The 26,568-nt window shown below is 37.4% G+C and overlaps 1 protein-coding gene across 1 annotated transcript in view; it reads right to left on the minus strand.

The window, feature by feature from the left end:
• CFAP36 (cilia and flagella associated protein 36) overlaps positions 1-26,568 on the minus strand; it is a 41,332-nt gene that overhangs the window by 9,634 nt on the left and 5,130 nt on the right. Inside the window, exons 3-7 of the mRNA XM_027865445.1 lie at positions 25,749-25,850; positions 16,877-16,991; positions 11,869-11,956; positions 5,205-5,256; positions 901-1,003 (exon numbers count right to left, since the gene is read on the minus strand). Of these exons, the coding sequence (XP_027721246.1) occupies positions 901-1,003; positions 5,205-5,256; positions 11,869-11,956; positions 16,877-16,991; positions 25,749-25,850 (460 nt within the window). The remainder of the gene's footprint in view (positions 1-900; positions 1,004-5,204; positions 5,257-11,868; positions 11,957-16,876; positions 16,992-25,748; positions 25,851-26,568) is intronic.

The raw sequence follows: 26,568 nt of genomic DNA on the forward strand, positions 1-26,568 counted from the left end.
CTTAGCTGTCAAACTCATCTTTCTAAAGCACAAATGTGACCATGTCACCTCCATTCAATCGACTCCAGTGGCTCCCTATTGCCTCCATAATCAAATAGAAAATCCTCTGGCTTTTATTTTTATTAATTTATTTTGATTTATCAACAATCACTTCCTTATGCTTTTGAGTTTAAAATTTTTCTCCCCCTCCCTCCCCACCACCTTCCCCAAGACGGCGCACAATCTGATACAGGCTATGCATATACATTCCTGTTTAAACATATTTTCACATTAGTGATGTAATCTTCTGGCTTTTAAAGCCCTCCATAACATGGCATTAAACCCCACTCCCTACCCCCTAATACCTTTCTAGCCATCTTACACCTTCCACCCTTCCACAAACTGCAATCCAAAGGCACTGGCCTCCCTACTGGAGGCAAGGGGTGTCCTGTCCTTACAAAGGACACTCCATCAATCTTCCAATTAAGCAAATTTTCTTTGGCTATTCCCCATGTCTGAAATTCTCTCCCTCCTCATCCCTATTTCATAGTTTCTCTGGCTTTGAGTCTCAGCTAAAATCTCACCTTCTGGAAGAAGCCATTCCTAATCTATCTTAATGATATACCTTCGCTTTGTTGATTATCCACAGCTCCTCCTATAAATAAGCTACAAATATAGCTTATTTATATATAGTTGTTTACTTGTCTTCCCCCATTAGACTTTGAGCTCCTTGAGAGCAGGTATTTTTGCCTTTTTTTGTATCTATTCCCAGTGCTTAGCACAGTTCCTGGAACAGAGTAAATATTTAATAAATAATAGGTGACTGACTGATGGCAAGTAATCAGCTAATTGGAAAGAGTAAGCCTGACATTGTCTAGAAAGGTGTACCTGATTATTAAATTAAGCACAGGTTAATCTTACCTGAAGATGTAAGAGCAAAATTTGGATCATCTCCTAGAGATTTTTTCATTTTTGCAGCTTCAGGTGAATATCCTGAAGGATCTTCTCTTTTAGAATCTGAAAACTTAATAATTAATAGTAATAATAGCAATTTATATTAATAGTGTAGTAATTTAAAGTAAATTTAAGTAAAATCATTTACAACATAAAACAACTGTTTGTTTGTTGGATAGCTAAAGAACAAATAATTTTTTTAAAGGCTGGAAGCCATTACTAACATTTCACAATCTCTTGTGGTAATTTTGAGAAGGTAATTAGCTATTCCTCCATTTATGCCTGATATTCTTATTTCTTATGGCTCCATAACTGTTATACTCCCAGGCTACCTGAGAAATAAACTGAGAAAGGAAAAGCCATAAAACTGATAGCTGTACACACAGGAAACCTAAATAAAATTAAGCCTTTTTTTTTTTTTTTAACTTGAGAGTGTCTATAAATCATTACTTTGAATGCTTGAAGTTTTCTAACATCTAACAAAATGGATCTTTGGTTCTTCCAAAACAGAACATGTTGTATTTCTGGACAAAAACAACAAAAAGTGAGGTTTTTTCTATCAGATCTATCAGGGTGAATAGTATATTATTTTTGTGATGATTTCAAATACAGTTTCAGATTTTGTCTATCACCCACCACTGTCATTGGGATAACAGTTGTTTTTTTTTTAAATCTTTTTTTCTAAACAAAATTGTGCCTAACTTACTTAAGATATGACTACTGCTGATTTCCTATTCTATTCTACCTGCAGAACATCCCCTTGAGCATCCAAGTGTCAGCCAGCATGTTTGGACTCTATCTGATATCACTTTTCCACTGTGGAGCACTTTTGTCCCCCAACATTTCCACATTAGTCATGTTGTGAAAAAAGAAAAAGAATAAAAGGAAAAAAACCATAAGAAAAAAAACAAAAAGAAAAAAAAAAACGAAAAGTCTGCATTCAGACTCCATCAGTTCTTTCTCTAGGTATGAACAACATTTTCTATCATGAGTCTTTTGGAATTGTCTTGGATTATCATTTTGCTGAGAAGAGCTGCTAAGTCAATCACAGTTGATCATCACAGTTACTGCTACTGTATACAATGTTCTACTGGCTCTGCTCAATTCACTCAGCATCAGTTCACATAAGTCTTTCCAGATTTTTCTGAAATCAGCCTACTCATCATTTCTTATAGCACAATAGTATACCATTACATTCATATACCACAACTTATTCAGCCACTCCCCAATTGATGGGCATCCCCTTAATTTCCAATTCTACCACAAAAAGAGCTGCTATAAATATTTTTGTACATGTGGGTCCTTTTCCCTTTTCTATGATTTCTTTGGGATACAGACCTAGTAGTGGTATTGCTGCGTCAAAGGGTATGCACAGTTTGACTGCCCATTGGGCATAGCTCCAAATTTCTCTCCAGAATAGCTCCACCAACAGTGCATTAGGGTCCCAATTTTCCCACATCTTCTGCGGAGCACTTGATAAAAGTGTTTCCTATTAATGATAACCTCTAGGTTTTCCAGGAATAAGTATAGATGTGAATATAAGAAACAGCTCCTGAGTGCATTATTATATCCCATAACTTTCTAGGCTTTGAGAAGATCACTGGCAATTTCTTAGTCATCTTCTCACTTGTAGTTTCCCAGAAAGTTTTTGGTCACTTTTTAAAATGATTTCTATGCAGTTACTTCAATTCCATTCATCATTTTTTCAAAATGTTCATCTTTGATCATTTCCACTGTTTGAAGTTACATAAATATTTCTTTTGTGATTTTAGCTTCATTAATTCTTAGAAATTTATTTTTCAAAGAAAACCCGCACCATTTTAATGCATCACATTGACAAAAATTTTCATTTCCATGTTGTTATATAATGGTAGTAAGAAAATACTTTCAGGACTAACCAGTGGTTGGCTTACCATATTTTTCTTCTCCTTCTACAATCATTTCTTTCCTTTGGGGTCAATATTTCTAAACATTCTGGTTTTGCTATTTTTTTCTGTCCCATTCATGTGTAAAGCAACAATGTTTAATATACCCAACACATAACCCTAGTCAAAGAGTAATCACTGTCAGATCCCTCAAAGACATACAAAGAATACTTGTCATCCATAATGCCTCTCAAGAGAAATTTCATTTGGTGCTCCTCTTGCAGAAGAGTTCATCCTTTAAATCTAGAAGCTAAAAGTTCACCATGATTTCTGGATAAAGTAAAATCATAAACAAGTTCATTTATGTTATTTTTAAATGAGGCTCTGAGGATGGAAAGGTTATTTCAAATAAGAACAGCACCTTACTGGTCTTCTACCTTCTCATGCTAAACCTCATTGCCATAATCGGAATCATCAGGTTCTTCTTTCTTCATTCAAATTCCAAGTTTTGTTAGAAGTAGTTCTTCACTAAATGAGACAAATCTTATAGTTGATGATCTGGATATTATACAATATGTTTAGACTTGAAGGTATCGCTAATACATACATTAAGCAAAAACAGGAATCTGCTGAGTGCTCATTTTGTTGTCTCCAAATCACAGGAACTGCCTAGGAACATGAGATCCAGTTTCTGCTAGTCAGCAATCTAACACAAGTGATACCACACAGAGGAGAGGGGTTCAAGCCTTATTCTGATCACACACTTTACAACCAAAATAGAGTTCACATGATTAACTAGAGAAGAAAAGTTTTTATTTCTGATATTAAAAGTGAGTTTACCACATACATAATAGCCTCTATCCAGATGAAACAAGGGGTAACAAAAATTTAAGTAATACAAACCAATATCTACAAAGACCAAAATACTTGGGAAAACAGGATCAGAAAAAATAATAATGTTTACCAAATGATGCCTGACACCAAACAAATAGTACCGTCTACTACTTACTGACAGCTTCCCTGCATGCCTGCGTATGCAGGAATATGTTCCAGTCTGTCCTGCCAGAGAGCAAAGCAGCTGGGGCCTCTTAGAACATGCAAAAACAAACCTCCTACAAAATTGTTACTCTAGCCCTTTCCCACTTCCCTGCCTCCTGCACCCCACCAAATCATACTTTATTACTGATTCATACATCAAAATTATACATCAAGATTCATGTCAATCAATAATGGTGAGCAGTAGAGAATTCTGTTTGCATTTTTTAGTTTAGCATCAAAAAAACATTTAAAACAGGGTTTCTTTTTTTTAACAGTGATAAACAGTTTTTATTCAGGCAATGAAATATGAAAAAATATATTAGTACTTATTATAATAATTCCATTTGTATAAGTACAACTCTTACAAATATTTACCTGACATATAAAAAGGGAAATTACTGTACATATAAAATTTATGTAGATGATCATTACATATACAATGCAATCCTTGTAGGGGTCAAGCGGCTTTCGCTCCTCCCTATGGGAGGGAAAAACAGGGTTTCTTAACCTGGGCTCAGTGAACTTGGTTTTTTATTTCTTAATTTTGATAACTGCATTTCAATATAATTGGTTTCCTTTGTAATCCTATATATTTTAATTCATGCATTTAAAAATATAACTCCAAGAAAGGGTCCACATATTTCATGACTGCCAAGAGGTCCATGACACAAAAAAGGTAATAAATTTCTGGTCTAAAACATCAGAAATTTCCATATGAGAAAATATGTTGAACAGTTTATTGAAAAAATAAAAAGTGAAATCCCACTGGAAGTGAGAATCTCATGTAAATGATTCAATTAATTTTGGTTCAAAATATAGTAGAATGCCATCATATTCCATCTTCTTACATAGACAGATATTCATTCCATGGATCAAATGATGGCTCCATGTATATGCATGTACATGTATATGTGTGTATATATATTCCACATATATACATATGCATATGTGTGTGTGTGCATATATATATATATATATACACATGCACACATACATACATACATACTTTTCAGTGAAAAATTATGTGTAAAATAGTATGCTTTTACTAACTGCTCCCCCCGCCCAAAGGAGCACAAGGTCAGAAAATGTCACCCACTGAAAATGGCAAAAACGAGACTGATCAATTGTGTAAGTAACCCATTCTCTCAAGAGATGTTTTGTAAATGTGTTGTCAATGAAATTAATTCTTCACAAATTAAAATTACACATGTATACCAATTTCTCTGAGAAAAAAAACAAAAATTTCCCAGAGAAAGTACTGTGGTATCTCCCCCCAAAATTTATCTTGAATATAAAAATTTGGACATATGCTTAATTTATTAGTAAAGAATTATGGTCTTTTTTTAACATTGAATATATTGCACATACCTGTTTATTTCTCTTTCTTTCTTCTTCTTGCTCATATTCTTCTTTCGATTTTCTGGAACAAAATGTCACAAAAAAGACAATTTTAAGCAGAAAATACAGGTGTAAGTTGTCTATTCTAGCAATATGAGTGATACTATTTACTGATCAATGAATAAATATCCCTTTTCAAAATTTAGCTTCATTTTGAGTCCATCACGTTAAGCTGGATGGAATTCTCAGAGTAGTATAGGATGAATTTAAGTAAAACTTCCTAATCATTAGAACTGCCCAGAAATGGCATGGATTGCCTTTAAAGGTCTTAAGTTTCCTGCCACTCTAAGTGTCCAAAAAAAAGCTTGGATGACCACTAACTGGTGATGCTACAGAAGGATAATGGCTGAGTTAGATGACCTCCAACTCCAGGATTCTGTGATTGTGTGGGGACATATTCAATTATTCTACTCTTCTTCATTTTTTTTTTAAGGCAATTGGGGTTAAGTGACTTGCCCAGGGTCACACAGCTAGTGTCAAGTGTTTGGTCTGAGGCCACATTTGAACTCAGGTCCTCCTGATTTCAGGGCTGGTGCTCTATCCACTGCGCCACCTAGCTGCCCCTCAATTACTCTACTCTTAGGCGTAAATGTGAATGTCAACTAGAGAGTAATATCCTCAGTGAGAATAAGTATTCTAGTAAATTGTAACTTCCTTGAGGCAGGGGCTCTTTCAGTATTTGTCTTTGTATTCCCTCATGCCTATCATAAGGCACTGAACTAAGCAGTTGCTTAATAAATGTTTGATGAACTAAACTGACTTGAATTGACTAAAGAAGGAAATCATCCTTCATGACAAAATCTACCTGCCTCTTCCTTCCCCGATGCAATTTCCCACTGGAATCTATACAGAACAACTTACCCAACATGACCAAGTTTCAACAGACCACCAAATTCTTTTTTTAATTTAGTATTTTATTTTTCCCCAGTTACACATAAAAACAATTTTAACATTCATTTTTAAAATTTTGAGTTCCAAATTCTCTCCCTTCCTCCCTGACCACCCACCCTGATTGAGAAGGCAAGCAATTTGATATGTTATACATGTGTAGCCATGCAAAACACTTCCATAATAGTCATGTTTTGAAAGACTAACTATATTTTCCTCCACCTTATCCCTCCCCATTTATTCTGTTCTCTCTCTCCTTTCACCCTGTCCCTCCTCAAGAGTGTCTTGCTTCTGACTACCCCCTCCCCAAATCTGCCCTCCTTTCTATCTCCTCCCCTCTTCTCTTGCCCCTTCCCCCTGTGGAGTAAGACAGATTTCTATACCCAATTGAGTGTGTATGTTCCCTCGCTGAGCCAATTCTAATGAGTCCAGTTCACTCATTCCCTCTACCCTCCTCCTGATCCCCTCCACTGTAAAAGCTTTTTCTTGCCTTTTTTACGTGAGATAATTTACCCCATTCTACCTTTCCCTTTCTCCTAGTATATTCCTCTTTCACCTTTTAACTTTAGTTTTTAGATACTATCCCTTCATATTCAACTCACACCTGCACCCTCTGTCTATATATATACTCCTTCTAACTACCCTAATAATGAGAAATGTCTTATGAGTTACGAATATCATCTTTCCATGTAGGAATGTAAACAATGTAACTTTAATAAGTCCCTTATGATCTCTCTTTCCTGTTTACCTTTTCATGCTTCTCTTGAATCCTGTATTTGAAAGTCAAATTTTCCATTTAGCTCTCATCTTCTCCCAAGAATGCATGAAATCCTTCTATCTCATTGAATGTCCATTTTTCCACCTCATGGATTATACTCAGTTTTGCTGGGTAGATGATTCTTGGTTTTAATCCTATCTCCTTTGCCCTCTCGAATATTATTCCAAGCCCTCCCATCCTTTAACGTAGAAGCTGCTAAATCTTGTGTTATCCTGATTATGGCACCATGATACTTGCATTGTTTCTTTCTGGCTGCTTGCCGTATTTTCTCCTTGACCTAGGAACTCCAGAATTTGGTTGTAATATTCCTGGGAGTTTTCATTTTGGGATCTCTTTCTTTTTTTTTTCATAGTTTTTTTTAATCAATTTATTTTGATTTATCAATAATCACTTCCATATGAAAATTTTTCTCCCCCTTCCTCCCCACCACCCTCCCCAAAATGGCACACAATCTGATATAGGCTATACATTTACATTCATATTAAACATATTTCCACATCAGTGATGTTGTAAGTAAAAATTAAAACCACTAGGAGGAACCATCAGAAAGAGGAAACAAAACTCAATCAAAGAGGAAAAAAAATAGCAATTCAACTTCCGTACTTCTTTCTTTGGATGTGGATAGCATTTTCCATCACAAGGCCTCTGGAGATGTCTTAGATCCTTGTATTGCCGGGAAGAGTTAAGCTTATCAATATTAGGCATCACACAACATGGCTGTTATTGTGTACAATGTTCTCTTGGTTCAGCTTACTTCACTCAGCATCAGACCATACAAGTCTTTCCAGGTTTTTCTGAAGTCAGCCTGTTCATCATTTCTTATAGCACAATAATATTCCATTACATTCATATACCACAACTTGCTCAGCCATTCCCCAATTGATGGGGATCCTCTTCTTTGCCACCACAAAAAGGGCTGCTATGAATATTTTTGTACATGTAGGTCCTTTTCCCGTTTGTATGATCTCTTTGGGATATAGCCCTAGAAATGCTATTGCTGGGTCAAAGGGTATGCACATTTTTATAGCCCTTTGGGCATAGTTCCAAATTGCTCTCCAAAATGGTTGGATCAGATCACAACTCCATCAACAATGCTTTAGTGTTCCAATTTTCCCACATCTTCTCCAACATTTATCATTTTCCTGTTTTGTCAGGTTGGCCAATCCAATAGGTGTGATGTGGTACCTCATAGCTGTTTTGATTTGCATTTCTCTAATCAATAGCGATTTAGAGCATTTTTTCATATGACTATAGATGGTTTTAATTTCTTCATCTGAGAACTGTCTGTTCATATCCTTTGACCATTTATCAATTGAGGAATGGCTTGTACTCTTATAAATTTGACTTTATTCTCCATATATTTTAGAAATGAGGCCCTTATCAGAGAGACTGGTTATAAAAATTCTTTCCCAATTGTCTACCTTCCTTCTAATCTTAGTTGCATTGGCTTTGTTTGTGCAAAAACTTTTCAATTTAATGTAATCAAAATTATTCATTTTGCTTTTCATAATGTTCTCTATCTCCTGTTTGGTCATGAATTCTTCTGTTCTCCATAGATCTGATAGGTAAACTATTCCTTGCTCTCCCAGTTTGCTTATAGTATCAGCCTTTGTATCTAAATCATGAACCCATTTTGACTTTATTTTGGTATATGGTGTGAGATTTTGGTCTATGCCTAGTTTCTGCCATACTCTTTTCCAGTTTTCCCAGCAGTTTTTTCAAAGAGTGAGTTCTTATCCCAGAAGCAGGGGTTTTGGGGATTACCAAATAATAGATTACTAGAATCATCGACTACCATGTCTTGCATATTTAACCTATTCCACTGATCCGCCATTCTATTTCTTAGCCAGTACCAAGCAGTTTTGATGACTGCTGTTTATAATACAATTTAAGATCTGGAATGGTTAGGCCACCTTCCCCTGCATTTTTTTTTTCATTAATTCCCTTGATATTCTGGACCTTTCATTCTTCCAAATGAATCTGTTATTATTTTTTCTAACTCTATAAAATAATTTTTGGTAGTTTGATTGGTATGGCACTGAATAAGTACATTAGCTTAGGCAGAATTGTCATTTTTATTATATTAGCTCGGCCTACCCATGAGCAACTGATGTTTTTCCAATAATTTAGATCTGACTTTATTTGTGTGAAAAGTGTTTTGTAACTGTGTTCATAGAGTTCCTGGGTTTGTTTTGGGAGGTAGACTCCTAAATGTCTACAGTAAGTTTAAATGGAATTTCTCTTTCTATCTCTTGCTGTTGGGCTTTGCTGGTAATATATAAAAATGCCTATGATTTTGGGGTCTCTTTCAAGAGATGATTGGTGGATTTTTTTAATTTCTAGTTTACCCTCTGGTTCTAGAGTATCAGGGCAGTTTTCCTTGATAATTTCTTGAAAGATAATATCAAGGTTATTTTTTTGATCGTGGCCTTCAGATAGTCCAATAATTTTAAAATTATCTCTCCTGGATCTATTTTCCAGATCAATTGTTTTTCCAATGAGATAGTTCACATTGTCTTCTATTTTTTCATTCTTTTGGTTTTGTTTTATGATTTCTTGATTTCTCATAAAACCATTTGCTTCCATTTGCTCTATTCTAATTTTTAAGGAATTATTTTCTTCAGTGAGCTTTTGGACCTCCTTTCCCATTTCATCAATTTTCCTTTCTAAGGCATTCTTCTCCTCACTGGCTTTCTGGACCTCTTTTGCTTCTTGGTCTAGTCTATTTTTTAAGGTGTTATTTTCTTCCGTATTTTTTTGGGTTTCTTTAACCAAGCTCTTGACTTGTTTTTCATGATTTTCTTGCATCACTCTCATTTCTCTTCCTAATTTTTCCTCTACTTCCCTTATTTGATTTTCATGATCCTTTTTGAGCTCTTCCATGGCCTAAGAATAAATCATATTTTTCTTGGAGGCTTTGGATGCAGGAGCTTTGACTTTATTGTCTTTTTCTGAGTGTATGTTTTGATCTTCCTTGTCACCAAAGTAAGTTTCCATCGTCAGAGTTTTTTTCTGTTTGCTCATTTTCCCAGCCTCTTACTTGACTTTCTAAATCTTTGTTAAGGTAGGGCTCTGCTTCCAGGGTCGAGGGCAAACTGTCCCAAGCTTCAGGGGTTCTGTACAGCTGTTTTCAGAGATTTTTCTAGAGACCTGTAAATTTTCAGTTCTTCCAAGATGGTATGATCTAAGGAGAGGTGTTTACTCCTCTCCTGGTCTGTGCTCTGGTCTATAAGTGACTACAAGCACTCTTTTCTGCTCTGAAACTGTGAGGAGGGTCCCCTCTCCACTGCTGCTATAAGCTCTACTATGCTAGTGCACCTCCTTGCCCCAGATTGCCACCCAGATCCAAGTATGGGCAAAGCAACAGAGTCCTGCCTCGTTACAAGAACACAAGTCTAGAGACTCCTGTAATTTCCTTCTGACTAACTATTCAATTTCCTTACCATCTGTGGGCTGAGAGCTCCAGTGGTAGCCACTGCCACCGCCACTGCCGCTGCTGATTCAGTCACTCCCGTGGCCTGCTCCTGGTTTGCTGGGGCCAGGGCTGTGCTCCTCTCCTACCCAGGTCCGACAAACTTTCCTGTTGACCATCTAAGTTATTTTTGGCATATATGGATCTGGAAACCACCACTGTTGCCAGTGATTTAGTCCCATGAGGTCTGCTCCTTGCTGAGGCCTGGTCCACAACTGGCACAGCCTGTGCTGGACTGTGCTCCTCTCTCAGCCTGGTACAACAGACCTTTCCTGTCAACCTTCCAGGTTGTCTTGGGCTGGAAATTTGTTTCCCTCTTTTTGTGGGTTCTGCTGCTCTAGAATTTGTTTACAGTCATTTTTTTAAAGGTATCTGGAGGTGTTTGGGGAAAAGTTCAGGTGAGTCCCTGCCTTTATTCCACCATCTTGACTCCGTCCCAATCCCTCAAATTCTTTAAAGAATTATGTTAGTCTAGAGTTAGAAGGGACTTTGGTGGCCATTCTCAAAAAAGAATACAAATAATAACATACCTAACAAGTAGTCATCCAGTCCTTGATTAAAGACTTCTATGGAAAAGTAACCTACCAACTCCTAAAGGGAACCCATTCTACTTCTAGACAGCTCAAATAATCAAGAAACTTTTCCTAAATCAAGCCTAAATTTACTTCTTTGCAATTTCCATACAGTGCTCCTGATTTTGCCCTTTGGGACCAAATAGAACAAGCCTACTCTATCAAATAATAATAATAATAATTATTATAGTTAGCATTTATAAAGCACCTACTATGTGCCAGGAACTGTGCTAAGCACTTTACAAATAACATCTCATTTTATCCTTACAACAACTCTAGAGGTAGGTACTATTATTATCCCCATTTTACAGTTGAGGAAACTGAGGCAGACAGCGATTAAGTGATTTGCTTAAGGTCAAATAACTAATAAGTACCTGAGGTCTTCCTGACTCAGGTCTTCCTGACTCTACATCCAGTATTCTTTTCCAGCTGCCTCCAGAATCCTGGAGTTGGAAAGAAACTCGGAAGTCATCTAGCTCAACCATTATCTTTCTGCAATTTCACCAGTTAGTGGTCATCTAGCCATCACTTTGATATTTATAATGACAGGTTGCAAATACTTGAAGAAAGCTATGATTTCTCCATTCCCACCTCCTTTTTTTTAGGCAATTGGGGTTAAGTGACTTGAACAGAGTCACACAGCTAGTAAGTGTCAAGTGTTTCATCTGAGGCCAGATTTGAACTCAGGTCCTCCTGACTTCAGGGCCAGTGCTCTATCCACTGCGCCACCTAGCTGCCCCTTCATTCCCATCCTTCTTGAGTCTTCTCTCATGAAGTATATTTTATATATATATATATACATATAAACACACACACACACATATATACATGTATATGCACATATATGTGCACATATACAGATATATGTATATACATACATCATATTATAATTCTTTAAGTAATAAAATTACTAAAGAAAAATACCTAAGAACTTCCCTCAGGATTTTCATTTCCTCTTGTTCAAGTTCACTGACCATATCAGAACCATCTGTTAAACAGTCAGGTAATACACCTATCAAATTAAAAAGAGAAGGTAAAGAATAAGAATTAAATTTAAAACATTCATTTGTCAATATTCCAGTCCATTATGAAATATAAATTTTAGTGAAAGTCTAAAATACTTTGCAAGCTATCATCTTTCTTTAAGATTATGAAGTAGCAAAAAAAATAAAAATTTTAAAATTAAAAAAAGATTATGAAGTAGCTTTATTGCAGCAACATTAAATTACAGTCATTTTCAAGCTATTCATAAATACAACTTTTTAAAATCAATCATTCAACAAGCATTTAATAAGCACTTACTTTGTACTAGGCACAAATACAAAGGAGATACAAACACAAAGAATTAAACAATCCCTACTTTCAGGAAGCTTATACTCTATTTATTTCACCCATAACAGCATAGGCATTTATGTACTTAGTCAACATCACAAACAACAATTTTGTATCTATCTTATTTCTCTAATGTGTTAAGGGAGGATTTTGGATTTCCTCTAATTTAATTTCTATTATTATCAACTTCCATAATATTACAACACCTGACCCAGATAAACTACATTCTCAAGTCCTGAAAGAATTGGCAAATGTGAGCACTGATTCATTGTCAGTGATAACTGAAAGGTAATGGAAAAAGGAGGGGTACCACAAGACTAGAGAAGGGCAAATGTCCCAATGTTCAAAAAAACTAACAGAATCTACCAACTACAGGCCAAAGATTTTAACTTCAAATCCTGGAAAATTTTAGAATGGAGCATTAAAGAGATGGCAGGTGAACATCTAGAAAAGGAAACAGTGATTAAAAAGATCCAGCTTGGTTTCCTCAAGAACAGATCTTATCAGGCTAACCTAATTTCCTTTTTTGACAGAATCACTAAGTAGATGAAAGGAATGTTGTGAACTTAAGTTTTAGCCAAATTTTTAATAAAGTATCTCTTTAATAAAGTATCCTTGTGGAGAAGATAGAGAACTACAGATTAGTTGGATTGCATATGATCTCAGCCACTAGAAACCTAGAAGTAACGTATTCTTATCTGGTTGAAAAGCAGAATTCAAAGAGTGTTCACAAATATCAATGTGGCAAGTCTCCAGTGGAATTTTTATCAATGACTTGGATAAGAGCATAGATGATACAAACTCATCAAATCTGCAGAACACCCGAAGCTGAGAGTGACAACTAACACACTGCATGACAAGAGTCAGAATACAAAAAGATCTTGTCAGACTACAGCACCAGGCCAAATCTAATAAGATGAAATCCAAGTGGGATGAGTGGAAAGTCTTATATTTGGACAATTAATTTCACAAGCATATTAAAACAGGGGAGGCATGTTTAGTGTGCCAAATGATTCATTTAACCTCTATTTTATTCCAATCAGTATTATTCAGTTTAGTGGGATTCTATAGGGAGAGTGATTACTTCTGTTATGTTTGTCTATTAATATACAGTTAGTCAGTCCAGTCAACTAATATTAGTATATATCTTCTTATCTAATATTTAGGTATAATTGGATAAGGCTAGACAGATTCTTTCTTATATTAGGCCCCAGAACTTTAAACTATGGGTTATAAGTTCACTTGTTTCATCATAGCAAGCTAACTAGAGAACCTCTACCCTTTTCCTCTGATGAGTAAGTGAGCAAGCCCAGTGTGGCTGAGATGTCCTAATGATATGGAGAGTCCTCCAGCTTCTTTTTGTCCCTCTGTTCTTTCATCATCTCTATTGCCCAACATGCAGAAATGGCCATGAACACTTGGCCAGTGGGTGACCCTCACCTCGCCTATCAGCTATGCCCATTTTTTGGCCCAGGTAGATGCTTTCTACCAACCCTCATCAGCCCTAGACTGGACTGTAAGTTCTCCTGGAGGGTCAAAGTATAGCAATGAGATCCTGTATTTTACTCTGCATCATCTATACCATTTCTGTATCATCTTGCCAAATTAATATAAAACAAGGCCCTGAAGAAAAAGGTCATTGCAGATAGTGAGAAAGATACAGGGTCCAATTTGTTAAAGAGGTCCCTTTGTAAACTGCTATTGGCTCAGGGCTCTGTCTCAGTGGCTTCTGTTGAAGATTGGACATCTCTGGGCCCACATTAGATAACACCTTTTCTGTAAAAGATCAGAGGGTTTTTGGTGGGATACAAGCTCAAGATTACCAGTAATGTAAGTGGCCACCAAAAAGTCCACATAATCTCGGGCTTCTACAGGAACATAGTTTCTAGGAAGAATGAAGTGACACAACACACTGTACAATACCCTTGTCAGATCTTATCTGGAGTACTGAGTTCAGTTCTGGAGGCACAATTTACAAAGGATTTGAGAAGGAAAGTATTCACAGAGGGATGCAACCAGAACAGAGAAAAACCTTGAGCACCTGTCAAATAAGGTTCAGTTGAAGAAACTGGGCATGTTTAATCTGCAGAAAAGAAGATTCAGAAGGATCATTACATCTCTGTTCAAGTATCTGAAAGGTTGTCATTTGGAAATGGGATTAGACTTGTTCTGTTTGGCCTTTGAAGGCAGAATCAGGAGCAACAAGTAAAAGCTGCAAAGAGGCAAACTGAGGCTTAATATCAGCAAAAATGTCCTAACAATTTGAGCTATCCAAAAATAGAAAGGTTTGCCTATAGAGGTGTTGGGTTCCTCCTCCTTGCAAGCTTTTAAGCAAAAGCCAGATGAAACCTGTCAAGTTACAGTGGAGATTCCCTTGTTTATGGGTTAGATTAGATGGTCAATGAGGCCTCTTCCAACTCTCCAATTCTGTGATTCTAAGGGCATTCAATCTGGCTAGATCATGAAAATCTGAGAAACAATTGAATCACACCTGGAAAGAAGTTTATCACAAAATTTACACATTATTATAGCTATACATTATTTCTCTCCTCCCTGTCAATGGTTGTAAGAAGGATGATCCAGTGGAAAAGTGAGGCTATCAGTGTGTTGTCATGAAATAATTTCTGGCTGTCAAAACATTATACTGGATCTATTTATATCCAACCTCTTAACTTACAAAGAACTAAGTAATCAGTAGAGACCCTGATTTTTGTTCATAAAAGGACTCTTTCTTGAAGTCCCCTAATGAGTGAGGCTAGCATGGAAGTTTAGAATCCGTAAGAACATAAAAATCTGAATTAAGTAAACAACCTTATTTAAAGTCATAAAATTGAATAATCTGTGTTAGAAACCAGGAGAGTTAAGTTTATATTGAAATTCAATTAAAATTTAAAGCTGCAGTTTTTATTTCATTTTTGAAAAAACTTGGGTTTCTGGTTTGAATTCCAAACATCTATGTAATTTCAAACTAATTCAAATACTTAACAATACTTCAAATACTCAACAAAAATAGGTTTTATTAATTAAAATTTCAAACAGTCATAAAATAATTAAGTAAATTCCCCAACCCGGGATGTATATCTTTATGAGCCTTCAGAGAGATGTATATGGGTTTATACAGCAGTAGAAGGAGAAAAGAGAAAGTATATGCCTCCCCTACCTAGGAGTAGCACTAACTACATGGTTGTTTTCCAGAGCACAGAATAGTGGTTTGTAGCTAGGATGAGGCCAATTCAATAACTTCCTAAACTGCTAGAAAGAATTTGGGGAAACCTTAAATGATGGCTGAGGTTGCCGGCTCCATAAGGAAAATTCTCCATTCAAGCTAGTCTGAAGAAAGGTTAATCCACAAGGGAAACACAAGGGGAGGGTTATTTTGTTTTCTGTTTTCTCTATGCAATTCTGCAAGGTGCTCCAGAGATAGAAGGTGAAAACAGAAATGACTTATATTCATATCTCAAATTCAATATCAGAGGACAATTTGGGCCCTTCCCAATGAGTCCTTATGCCTGAGTTCCTATCACTTAAAAGCACAAAGGAAACATGACTTAATGGAAAAAATACTGGCCTGAGGGTAAATGGGCTGGTACCAGACTTGCCTCCTCCACTGGGGAGGTGGGTTTTTTATGAGTCCGCTATGACCTGGGGCCAAAAACTTCACCTCTCTGAGTTTCAATTTCCAAATCTATAAAAATGAAGGGGTTGTCTGACCAGCTTTTACCAAATTAATTTGTCCATAAAATTTCTACAATCCAAAAATTACACAAAAATGCTGGTCCAGAGCATTTGGAGATATGTCTTATTCCTATATTTAAAAAAGGAGAGATTTCAGGGAAACTTGGGAACAGAAGAAATAACACCCATCTTCATATCCCCACCCCAAACTGCTCTAAGTAAAAACTATTTTGATAACTAAATTATATAATTTCAAATGAAATATTTCATTATTATATGTATACCCGCTATTGAGGCAGACTGTAACCCCTTCATGCCTTGGTATAGTCTTCATGAGTTGCTGGGGCCTTCATCACCAAGTGGCAAATTTTATAGTGATAGATCTCTCAGCACTTAGGTAAGACGGGCCTCAGGAAGAAGGCCCGCTCGTATACAACAACTTTCTAGCACAGATGTTCTGTTAGCAGAATCCCTAAGAAGTCAAGAGTCACATCCTTGCCATGATGAAGCATGAGAGTATGATTTTTTTTTTTTTGGCTAGGTAATGCGGTTAAGTGACTTGCCCAGGGTCACACAGCTAGTAAGTGTTACGTGTCTGAGGCCAGATTTGAACTCAGGTCCTCCTGAATCCAGGGCCGGTGCTCTATCCACTGAGCCACCTAGCTGCCCCAAGAATATGATTTTAATGGAGAAATCAAATATTTTAAGGGGAAAATATTGCTAGCATTATTGAAAACACATCTGTGGTAAAATTAATGTCCTTGGGAAAAGTCAAGGGCTTTCAAGTCATGTGCCACTTCAAGTTATAAAACTAGCTGTAGACTCTGGCAGTACAAGAAACCTTTTTCCATGATCACAATTGAATTAACACAGACAAGGCTGTAAAACATGTCTAACACTTAACTTTCTAATTTTTAAAATTTACCATTTCTCTCTTGAATTATTCGAATTGCTTGCAACTGCATTTCTATATTTTTCTGGACCATCATTGCTTTAAATATACTGAAATCTTCAGCTGCCAAAACTGGTTGCAAGATGGCCTGTAGAAAGAAACGTGGAAGTTAATTTTATAATTTAAAAATTTTAAAGATTCTCCCCAAAAATTTTTTAATAAGCATGTAGCACTTTAAATCAGGCATGCTACATTATCTTATAAGAAGGACAAGGTCTTAAAGGATTGATATCTTATTTAGGAAAAGTAGTATGAGAGCTATAATGGAAAAAGCTGCACTTGAGATGAGGAGACCTGGGTTTGAATAATGACTGTAGATCACCAGCTGCAACCACATACAAATCACTTAACCTCTCTTAGTTTCACTGTCTTCATTTGGAAAAGGAAGATAGAGTAGTACCTGTGCTACCAACTTTACAAGACTTATGTGAGAAAGGCACAAAACTTATGCAAATATAATGTGTTATTAGCATAGGAGTTGTTACAGGCTGGGTAGATATCAAAATACTCTTAAAAGTAACAAACAAAAAACAAACTATTAGACTTGGAATAGAGTGTCAATAGGCTATAATCTACTATGGTAATTTGTTCATTACTGATTAAAATTGATTGGGATAGATACAAATAATAGCTAAATTTAGAAGGCATTTTGCATTTTACAAACATTATCTCCTTTAAACCTCAAAACAACCCTGTGAGGTGGGTGCTATTATTATCATTTTTTAGATAAGGAAACTGACTCAGAAACATACCTTGAAGCTCTGAGGTGACACCTGAACACAGGTCTTCCTGATTCAAAATGTAGGACTCTACACACTATGCTGTGCTTACTTCTAGAACATAGCAGGTTAGCTAAAAACAGTGAGGGTCATTCAAAATAACTGAAATGTTAACACATTTTGAAAGAGGTCTATTAGCAAATAAAATGTGAAGTTACCTACATTGGGATACATACAATTAACAAAAAAAAAATGAATATCATTTAACTAAGATATTCAGGAATTGAGAAATTAGATCTGATGTACAGGAAACAAAGCAAAATTAGTTCTCACCTCAACATGGATTCCTTTATCTCTCTTACCTAATATCAGGGGAGTTTCTGAGAAATTAGGTTTGGACCAACAGCTTACAGACCACATACACCATACAGACCACAAGTTCAAAATAGAAATGTAGCCTTCAACATTAAAAGTTACAAGTTATAGTCAAGACACCAGCCTGAACAAAGGCATCCTGCCCAACTCCCCAATACCTACTCCACCAAAGACCTGAAATGTGTATCAGACCAAATAATGAACAAGAAATCTACTAAGAAACTGCAGTAAGTGACTTCATCTCAGGACTGCACAAAAAAGCAGGCCAGCAGCTCATAAGGAAGAGGAAAGGAAGCTGTCCACAAAACCAGCACTATCACTGGCAAACAAACAAGGAATCTCCCAGCACAGCTTGGACTAGGATTATCTAATCCTCCAAAGTCCATAGCAGGCTGTCTTAAGATTCCATAGAGGGCTTTAAAGATCCAACTCTATTAACCTCAAAGACCAGGGGCAGGGAGAGAGGAAAGAGTTAACTGGAGGAGGTGGAGGTCAGCAGAGGAACCCAGGTGATGTAGGACAAGATCAAGCAGAGCTAATCAATCCACCCAAAAGTGCAGCAGGGGCAATGACTGCCCTGGCAAAAAGCTCCAGTTCAGTTAAGACAATAAGCATTTATTTACCTGCTATGTCCTAGGCACTGTGATAATCACTGGGGATACAAAGAAAGGCAAAAACAGTGCTTGTTCTCATGGAACTTACAATCTAATGGAGAAGACAACATGCAAACAACTATGTACAAGCAAGAGATATATAGGCAGAACTGCAAATAATCTCAGAAAGAAGGCGTTAACATTAAGGATAATAAAGAAAGCTTCTTGAAGAAGATGGAATTTTAGCTGAGAGTTAAGGAAGCCAGGGAAGCTAGGAGTTGGAGATGAGGAAAGAAAGAATTCCAGGCACGGAGGACAGCCAGTAAAAATGCACTAAGTCAGGAAATGGAGTGTCTTGTGTGAGGAATACGGTCAATGTCATTATATCACAAAGGATGTGGAAAGGAATAAAGTGTAAGAAGACTGGAAAAGTAAGAAGGGACCAGGGTACATGGGTTTTAAAAGCCAAATGATTTTACATTTAATTCTGGAGGTAATGGGAAGCCTCTATAGTTTGTTGAAGAGAGAAAGGGTGATATGGTAAGAGCTATGATTTAGGAAAATCACTTTGGCAGATTGTAGAGGACTGATTGGAGAAGGGAGAGACATAAAACAAGGACATTATACAGAAGTCTACTGCAATGGTCCAGATGTGAAGTGACAAAGGTTCTCCTTCAAGATAACAAATAAATAAATAGATGGATTTGATTTTTATCAGACATCCAAAGACAAAAAGAAACATAATTTCATAGGATATCTGGTCATATCACATTGCAAAGTTCATAAAAAGTATTTGCATAAGAACATCATGAAAATAATTGCAACCTTTGTGCCAACACTTATTGCAAAGGATGAGGAGGTAGAGAATTCCATAAAAATTTAGAAAGACTCGCCCAACTAAATCAACATAGATTTTGATACTAGATGACTTCAACACAAAAATAGTAATAGGCAAAGATGACCAAAAGAAGTTGGAAAATATGGGTCAGCAATCAGGAATGAGAGAGGCTATATTAATAGACCACCCAATAGCCTCATGGCATGAATACTTTTTTCTCCAAGAAAAGAATCAGAAGGTGCTATACATGATTATCAAAAAATAACACCAAAAAGTAAAACTGATTATATTTTAATGGACTTAATACTTTGTGGAAGTCGTTCCTGAATCAATAAGATCTCTATGCACAGTTAGACCACACATTTGGCAGGGCAAAGATCATAGCTAGAAAAATAATAAGAAAAAGATGATAACTAAGCAAAGATCTAACCTGAGATTGCTGTCCAAAATAGCAATGGAGAAAAGGCCATAGACATTGATTATACCAATTCCCTTCACAAGTTCAGATAATATATACCAATTGCCATAAAAAAGAAGAAAAAGAACCTAAAAATCATCTTAGTTGACCAACACAAAATTTATTTGTTAAACCAACAGATATGGTAAAGACAACACTGGTTTAGAACATAAACTCTTTTACAAAATCTTATAGAGAATGACGGTGGAATATTACAAACAGTATCACTTAATAAAACAGTGAGAAGCAGTGGAGAAAAGCTATCATTTAAAGAAAGCTTGACAAGAAAACTAAGCAGACACACACCACAAAACTGGGAGGACAACAGACAAAGGGACAAAAGATGTGCAATTTTTCAAAACAAACTTTATACCATCAAAGACAGGTGAAACCATTCAGACTCACAATTTCTCTAAAGTTACCAATAATTTCTTCCCATTAGCTGTGAGGGACTGTCTGATGTTGGCTACTGCCAAGTGGGGGTTGTGGCAAGATGGGGTAGGAACTGGGTATTAGGAAGTAACCAGAGCTCACGCTCCCGAGGCAGGGGGCTGTGCCACGTGGGAGTGGGACGGCAGAGGACGAGTTCCCTTTGCTTAGTCCCCTCCCTAAATGCAACGTCAACCCCAGACGCCTCTTTCCTGTGTCCTTCCTGACTTCCTGGGTCACATACCTTCCCTTTGTGTAGCACTGACCCCAGACGCCTCCTCCCGGTATCTAGGCCTGACTCCCTAGGTCACGTACTCTCTCTTTGTCTATGCACTAATCCCAGACACCTCCTTCCTGTATCCGGTCCTAGCCTCCTGCGACACTTCCTCTCCCTTGGTGCGCTAAACTCAGACATCCCCTTCCGGTATCTGACCCTACAATCATTGACTAGTAGGCGGGCTGAGGAGGAGGGGCTAAGTAGGTACTTAAGGAACGGTCGCAGTCAGAGCACGCTCTCTCTTTGCTCCTGCTCTCTTGCTATGGCCTTCCTGCTTGGCCTTGCTGTGATGGCCTCTGAATAAAGCTCGGGTGTTGGCACCTCCTGGTCGGCTCATCTCTGTGTGTTTATCCGGGTAGGCACCGAAGACTGGTAAGTATGACTCTGGCAGCCTGCTCCTTATAGGAGGAGAGTGCAAGGTGCGGCCAGCACAAGGTCGGCGCGGCCGGCACAATTAGCCAGATGTAAAGACTTTTTGTCAGCCTTCTCCAGCGGACTGCCCCACTCATCATCCCTACTCTCTCACATTTAATCTTTCCTAATCTCCTGATTGCTTCACTACTGCCCACAAACCGCCATGTCTCCTCCATCTTCAAAAAACTCTCACCTGATCCATCCATCCCTGCTAGCTATCATCTTACATCTCTCCTTCCCATTTGGCTTAAAACACTAAGAGTCTCTACTTCCTTACTTCTTTCACTCTCTTCTAAACCCCCTACAATCTGTCTTCCAACTTCATTATTCAACTGAAACTGCCCTCTACAAAATTACCAATTATTTCTTAATTGCAAGAGCTAAAGGCCTTTTCTCAATGATGATTCTTCTTGACCTCTCCAACATATAACACTCAATCACCTTTTTCTCTGGGGCACTCTCTCCTCTCTGGGTTTTCATTACACTGCTCCCTCCTAGCTCTCCTTCAATGTGTCAGACTTCTCTTTCTCAGCCTCCTTTACTGTTACTCCCATTCACAACAAAATTCTGCCTTTTGCCCTCTTCTTTTTTTCCTCTAAACCAGGGCTTCCTACACCTTAGATCCATAAAGTTGTTTTTTCAAATATTTTGATAATGATATTTCAATATAATTGGTTTCCTTGGTAACACTATTTCATTTTATGCACTGAAAAACACTATTCTAAGAAGGGGTTTATGTCTTTTTTTTGGCTAGGCAATTGGGGTTAAGTGACTTGCCCAGGGTCACACAGCTAGTGAGTATCATGTGTCTAAGGTCAGATTTGAACTCAGGTCCTCCTGACTCCAGGGCCAGTGCTCTATCCACTGTGCCACCTAGCTGCCCCCTAGAAGGGGTCTATGTCAAAGAAAAAATTAAGAACCCCTCCTCTATACTATTTAATTTGATGATCAACTTTATACAAATGAGCATTAATATCCATATTTCCAACTCCACTCTCTCTCTCCTGAGCTCCAGTCCTTTATTACAACTGTCTCTTGGACATTTCTAACTGTCCCTTAAGCATCTCAAAATTACTCTAAGCATAATCTCCTATCCTTCCATCTCTCCCTGTGTTTCACCCCTCCTAAACCTATTTTTTTTCCTCACAACTTGCCTGTCATTCCACTTCTCCATGCTCTCCTCCCAAGCCACCATCCATCTTCTAGCCACACTTTTCTCCTTTCCTAATCTTAACCCAATAGTTGATAACCAATTCAACTCTGTCAAATCTCTTGTCCTTGTCCCATCCCAAATCCTAGATTATAGCCATCATCAGTCTTCCCTGTTCTTCTCCACATCCTATGGAACAGCAAGTAACAGAACTGTGATAAATGGGTCAACAAGCAAGTCAAGTCAATAAGCATTTATAATGTGCCTACTATGTGCCAGACACTGGGCAAAGTTCTTGGCATATAAAGGCAAAAAACACCTCCTGTTCTCAAGGAACTTACAGTCCAATGGAGAAGACAACATACAAACAACAATACAAACAACACATATCAAAATAAACTGAAGATACCATCTTAGAGAGAAGCACTAGCAATAAGGGAAATCAGAAAAGGCTTCTTACAAAGTGGGAGTTCAGTCCCTAACTGACTATCACATTTCCCACAGCTGTTCTAAACCACCTCTTCTCTCCTTAATTTTCCCACTCTATTTCCTTTCTCCCAACAAAGGATCTCACCTCCTACTTCAAAGAGAAAATAGGGGCTATTTTTGTTCTCCCCAATTCTACTCCTAAAAAGCCCTTAATTTCCCCCCTTTTCCTCCTCCTTTGCTCTAGACTGCCAAAGAAATAACTCTTTTCCTCACCAAGGTCCACCCTCCTATTGTGCCTCTTACTTTCACTCATCCCCATCCTACCAACTTTCTAACTCATCCTATCAAATGGCTCCTTCCATCCCACCCGCATGCCCAAATCTCCCCATCCTTAAAAAATTATCACCTGACCTCTGCCATCCTCTCAAGTTATTCTCTCCACCACCACCCCCTTCCACAATGAGGTTCATAGAATAAACTGTTTTCTACACTCATTTCCTCCATTTCTTCTCCTATTCACTCCTCTACCCCATGAAATCTGGCTTCAAACTTCATTGCTCAAACATAACTGCATTCTAAATGGTTACCAATGATCTGTTAATTACTAAGTCTGGCAGCCTATTCTCAGTCCTTATCCTTCTTGATCTCTCTGCAGCATCTGACACTGTTCACCACCTCCTGCTCCCACATAAACTTTCCTTGGGTTTTCATAACATTCTTCTTTCCTCATGCTCCTACTACTTGTCTGATCACAAACTCTCAGTCACCATTGTAATATAATCATCCATGTCCTGCCTCATAACCCTGTCCCCCAAGATTCTGTCCTGGGACCTCTTCTCTCCTACATTCTCTAATTGTGATTACAGTAGATTCTATGGGTTCTATTAACCCTGGCAAATAACTCTTCAATCTATACAGGCCGTCCTCATCTTTTTTTCTGAGCTTCAGAAAATGCCTGCTGGACCTTTCTACTTGGACGTCCTGTAAGGATCTCAAAATCGTGTACAAAACAGAATCTTTCCCCCCACTCCCATCCACCCACCCTCTTCTATCCTCTTGACGGTGGCACATCTTCCCAGTAACTGAAGTTTCCTATCTTTAAGTCATCTCCCATTTTTCCCTCACCTTACCACAGCCCACTGTATCAAATCAGTTGCCAAATCTCATTCACCCTATTTCCACATTCTCAGATCTGTCCCCTTCTCTTTACTCATATAAGCACCTCACCACAGCTAGGCACTCTTCACCTCTCAGGCAAATGCAACAATCTTTTGTTTTTCCTGCCTCAAATATCTCCCCTTTCCAATTTATTCTCCCTACAGCCATCAAAATAATAATAAGCAGAACTAACAATGTCAGTGTCCTGCTGAAGTGCCAGTGATTCCTTCTTATCTCCAGGATAAAATATAAACTCCTTTGCTTAACATTTAAAGTCCTTCACAGTATGGCTCAACCCACTTTTCCAGATTTATACATCACTCACTTACTCTCTATTACAACCAAACTGGCCTTCTATTTCCCACACTCAGCCTAACAGCTCTCATTTGGGAGCTAAACAGTTAGATTCAATGGAAAGAGTGCTAGACCTGAAGTCAGGAGAACTAAGTTCAAGTTCACCCTTGGACATTTACTAGCTGTGTGACCCTGGGAAAATCACTTAACCTGGATGCCTCAGTTTCCTCAATTGTTAAGAAAAAAGATGATAATAATAGCATCTACCTCCCAAAATTGTTGTGAGGATCAAATGAGATAATATTTGTAAAGCATCTAGCACCATGCCAGTCACAGAGTAGGTGATTACTCAGTTTGTTCACTTCTTATTTCTGTGCTTTTTTCTCACTTTCCCTTATAACCGGAAAGTTCTATTTGTTTTTCCTGCCTCAAGTAACTAACCTCTCCAGTCCCTCCTCCATAGAGCTGCCAAAATAGTCCTCCTAAAGCATAGATCTGACCATATTATTCTCCTGCTCAAGAATTTTACTAATTGCCTCTAAGGTAAAATTCATACTACTTAGCTTGAATCTGAAGCTTTTCATAATGTAGCTCCAGCCTACCTTTCCAGGCTTATTACACTTTACGAGCCCACCACACTGCCACTCACCTCCTAAACCCCCTCCTACACTGTACCTTTCAGCCAAATAGTACTATGTTTGCTCCCCAAACTCTTTGCATTGTACCTCCCAGTAATGTGCCTTTGCACTAGCTGTCCCTCATGCCTCTGATGCACTCACTCCTAATCTCCACCTATTAGAATCTCTCATCTCCTTAAAGACTCAGGCTCAAATGCCGTAGGAAGCCTTTCTTGATCCTCACCTCTTACCCCTAGCTACTATTGTCCTCTCTACCAAATTCACCTTATCCTTTTACACACTTACATGTGTGCATTTTTCCCATGAGAGAATGCAAGTTCCCTGAAGGCTATGACTATTTCATTTTTGTGTTTGTATTCCCAACACTGCCTGGCATCTGGTAGGGATTTCAATAAATGTGGATTGATTGTTAGTATTTGCTCTCTACTCAAATTATCAAGTATATGCTAATCCTTTTACATGTTTCATTCCTCCATACACTGTAACTTCTTCGAGGGAAAACGGTTTTTCATTGTATATAGTTGATGCTTAATAAATAATTTTTGGATTTAATTAGACAAATTGTTATCTAGTCAATCCTCCCCATTTTTTATCTGTAAAGTAGATTATCCTCTATTAAGTTTCATCTTATCTGATCTGATACAATGTGTAGGCTTCCAAGGTCTTTTAAGATATACTGTTAGCTAGTGTGGTAGCTGTCCTACTTCATCCTCCTAACTTTGTGTTAGTTGTAAATTTGATAGTATGCTATCTGTATTTGTGTCTTTAACCTACTTATTAATCTAAAAAATGTGAAACGCAGACCAAACACAAAGCTCTGAAGTCTGGATAACTGAAGCCGAGTAGTGTAGTGCCAATTCATTTGAGTCTATGGACAATGAGAGAATGTCAATATTTTTCTTACTTGACAACATATTACAATTACATCTTATTCAAATGTGCTTCTTCATCTACATATTCAAAAGAAGTATTTTTGTATGGCTGTACCTTCCATGCAGTACAGTCAAAAGGTTTCAAGGAAAACAAACCCTGACCATTTCTGTTCACATAGTATTACAAAACAAAAGCCAAAACCTGTGATGTCCGGGATTTTGCAAGAGGAGAAGTACATGCTTCTTGAAACTGATCTTCATTAATTCCAATTTCTTTTAGATAACTTTCTAACAGTTTTTCAACCTAGTGAAAGAAAATATACAGATCCAAAAATAACTTTTATAATATTGATGGGAAGAAAATAAATCTTTTATAAGAATTGCTGCAATCTTTAATAAACCATCAGATAAAAATAAAGGGTATTTGAAATTTTACTATTCTACACACACACATACACGCTTTTTTTTTTTAACTGTAAGACCTGTGATTTCAGGGTTGGAAAGGGAACTGCAGTTGAGGAATGGCTTCTACCAATGTTCATCAACACTTTCTCTTCCACTTACAGTCTTACAGTTGCCAGAGACATTGAGAAGTGACTTTCCCAGGGTCACAGCCAATATATGTCAGAGAAATGACCTGACCAAGGACTACCAGACTCCAAGGCCAGCTCTTCATCCATGTATAGATGCTCCCTTCTAATCATTATAAATTAATTCATACGGAAGTGCCCATAGAATAACCACCCCTGTTTTCAATAGGCAAACACTAAAAGGTAAAACATCATTTATTAAAGGCCATAGAATTAAGGTAGAATTAAGATGAATTTAGTTTCTACAATTAGATCCTCTACTAAAATCAACCAAGGAATCCCTATTATCAGAAAACTCAAGTTTAATATGTAGCCATAATATAATTTTCCTGCAACTCAGACACTTAATTGTTATATAATGATGAGGGAAAAAATACAATATTAACATCTTTATTTCTTAGAAGCAGAAAAAAGATAAAGGAAACTGAAAGA

Source organism: Vombatus ursinus, unplaced genomic scaffold (assembly GCF_900497805.2).
Source record: "Vombatus ursinus unplaced genomic scaffold, bare-nosed wombat genome assembly UNPS02014778.1, whole genome shotgun sequence".
NCBI lineage: Eukaryota > Metazoa > Chordata > Mammalia > Diprotodontia > Vombatidae > Vombatus > Vombatus ursinus.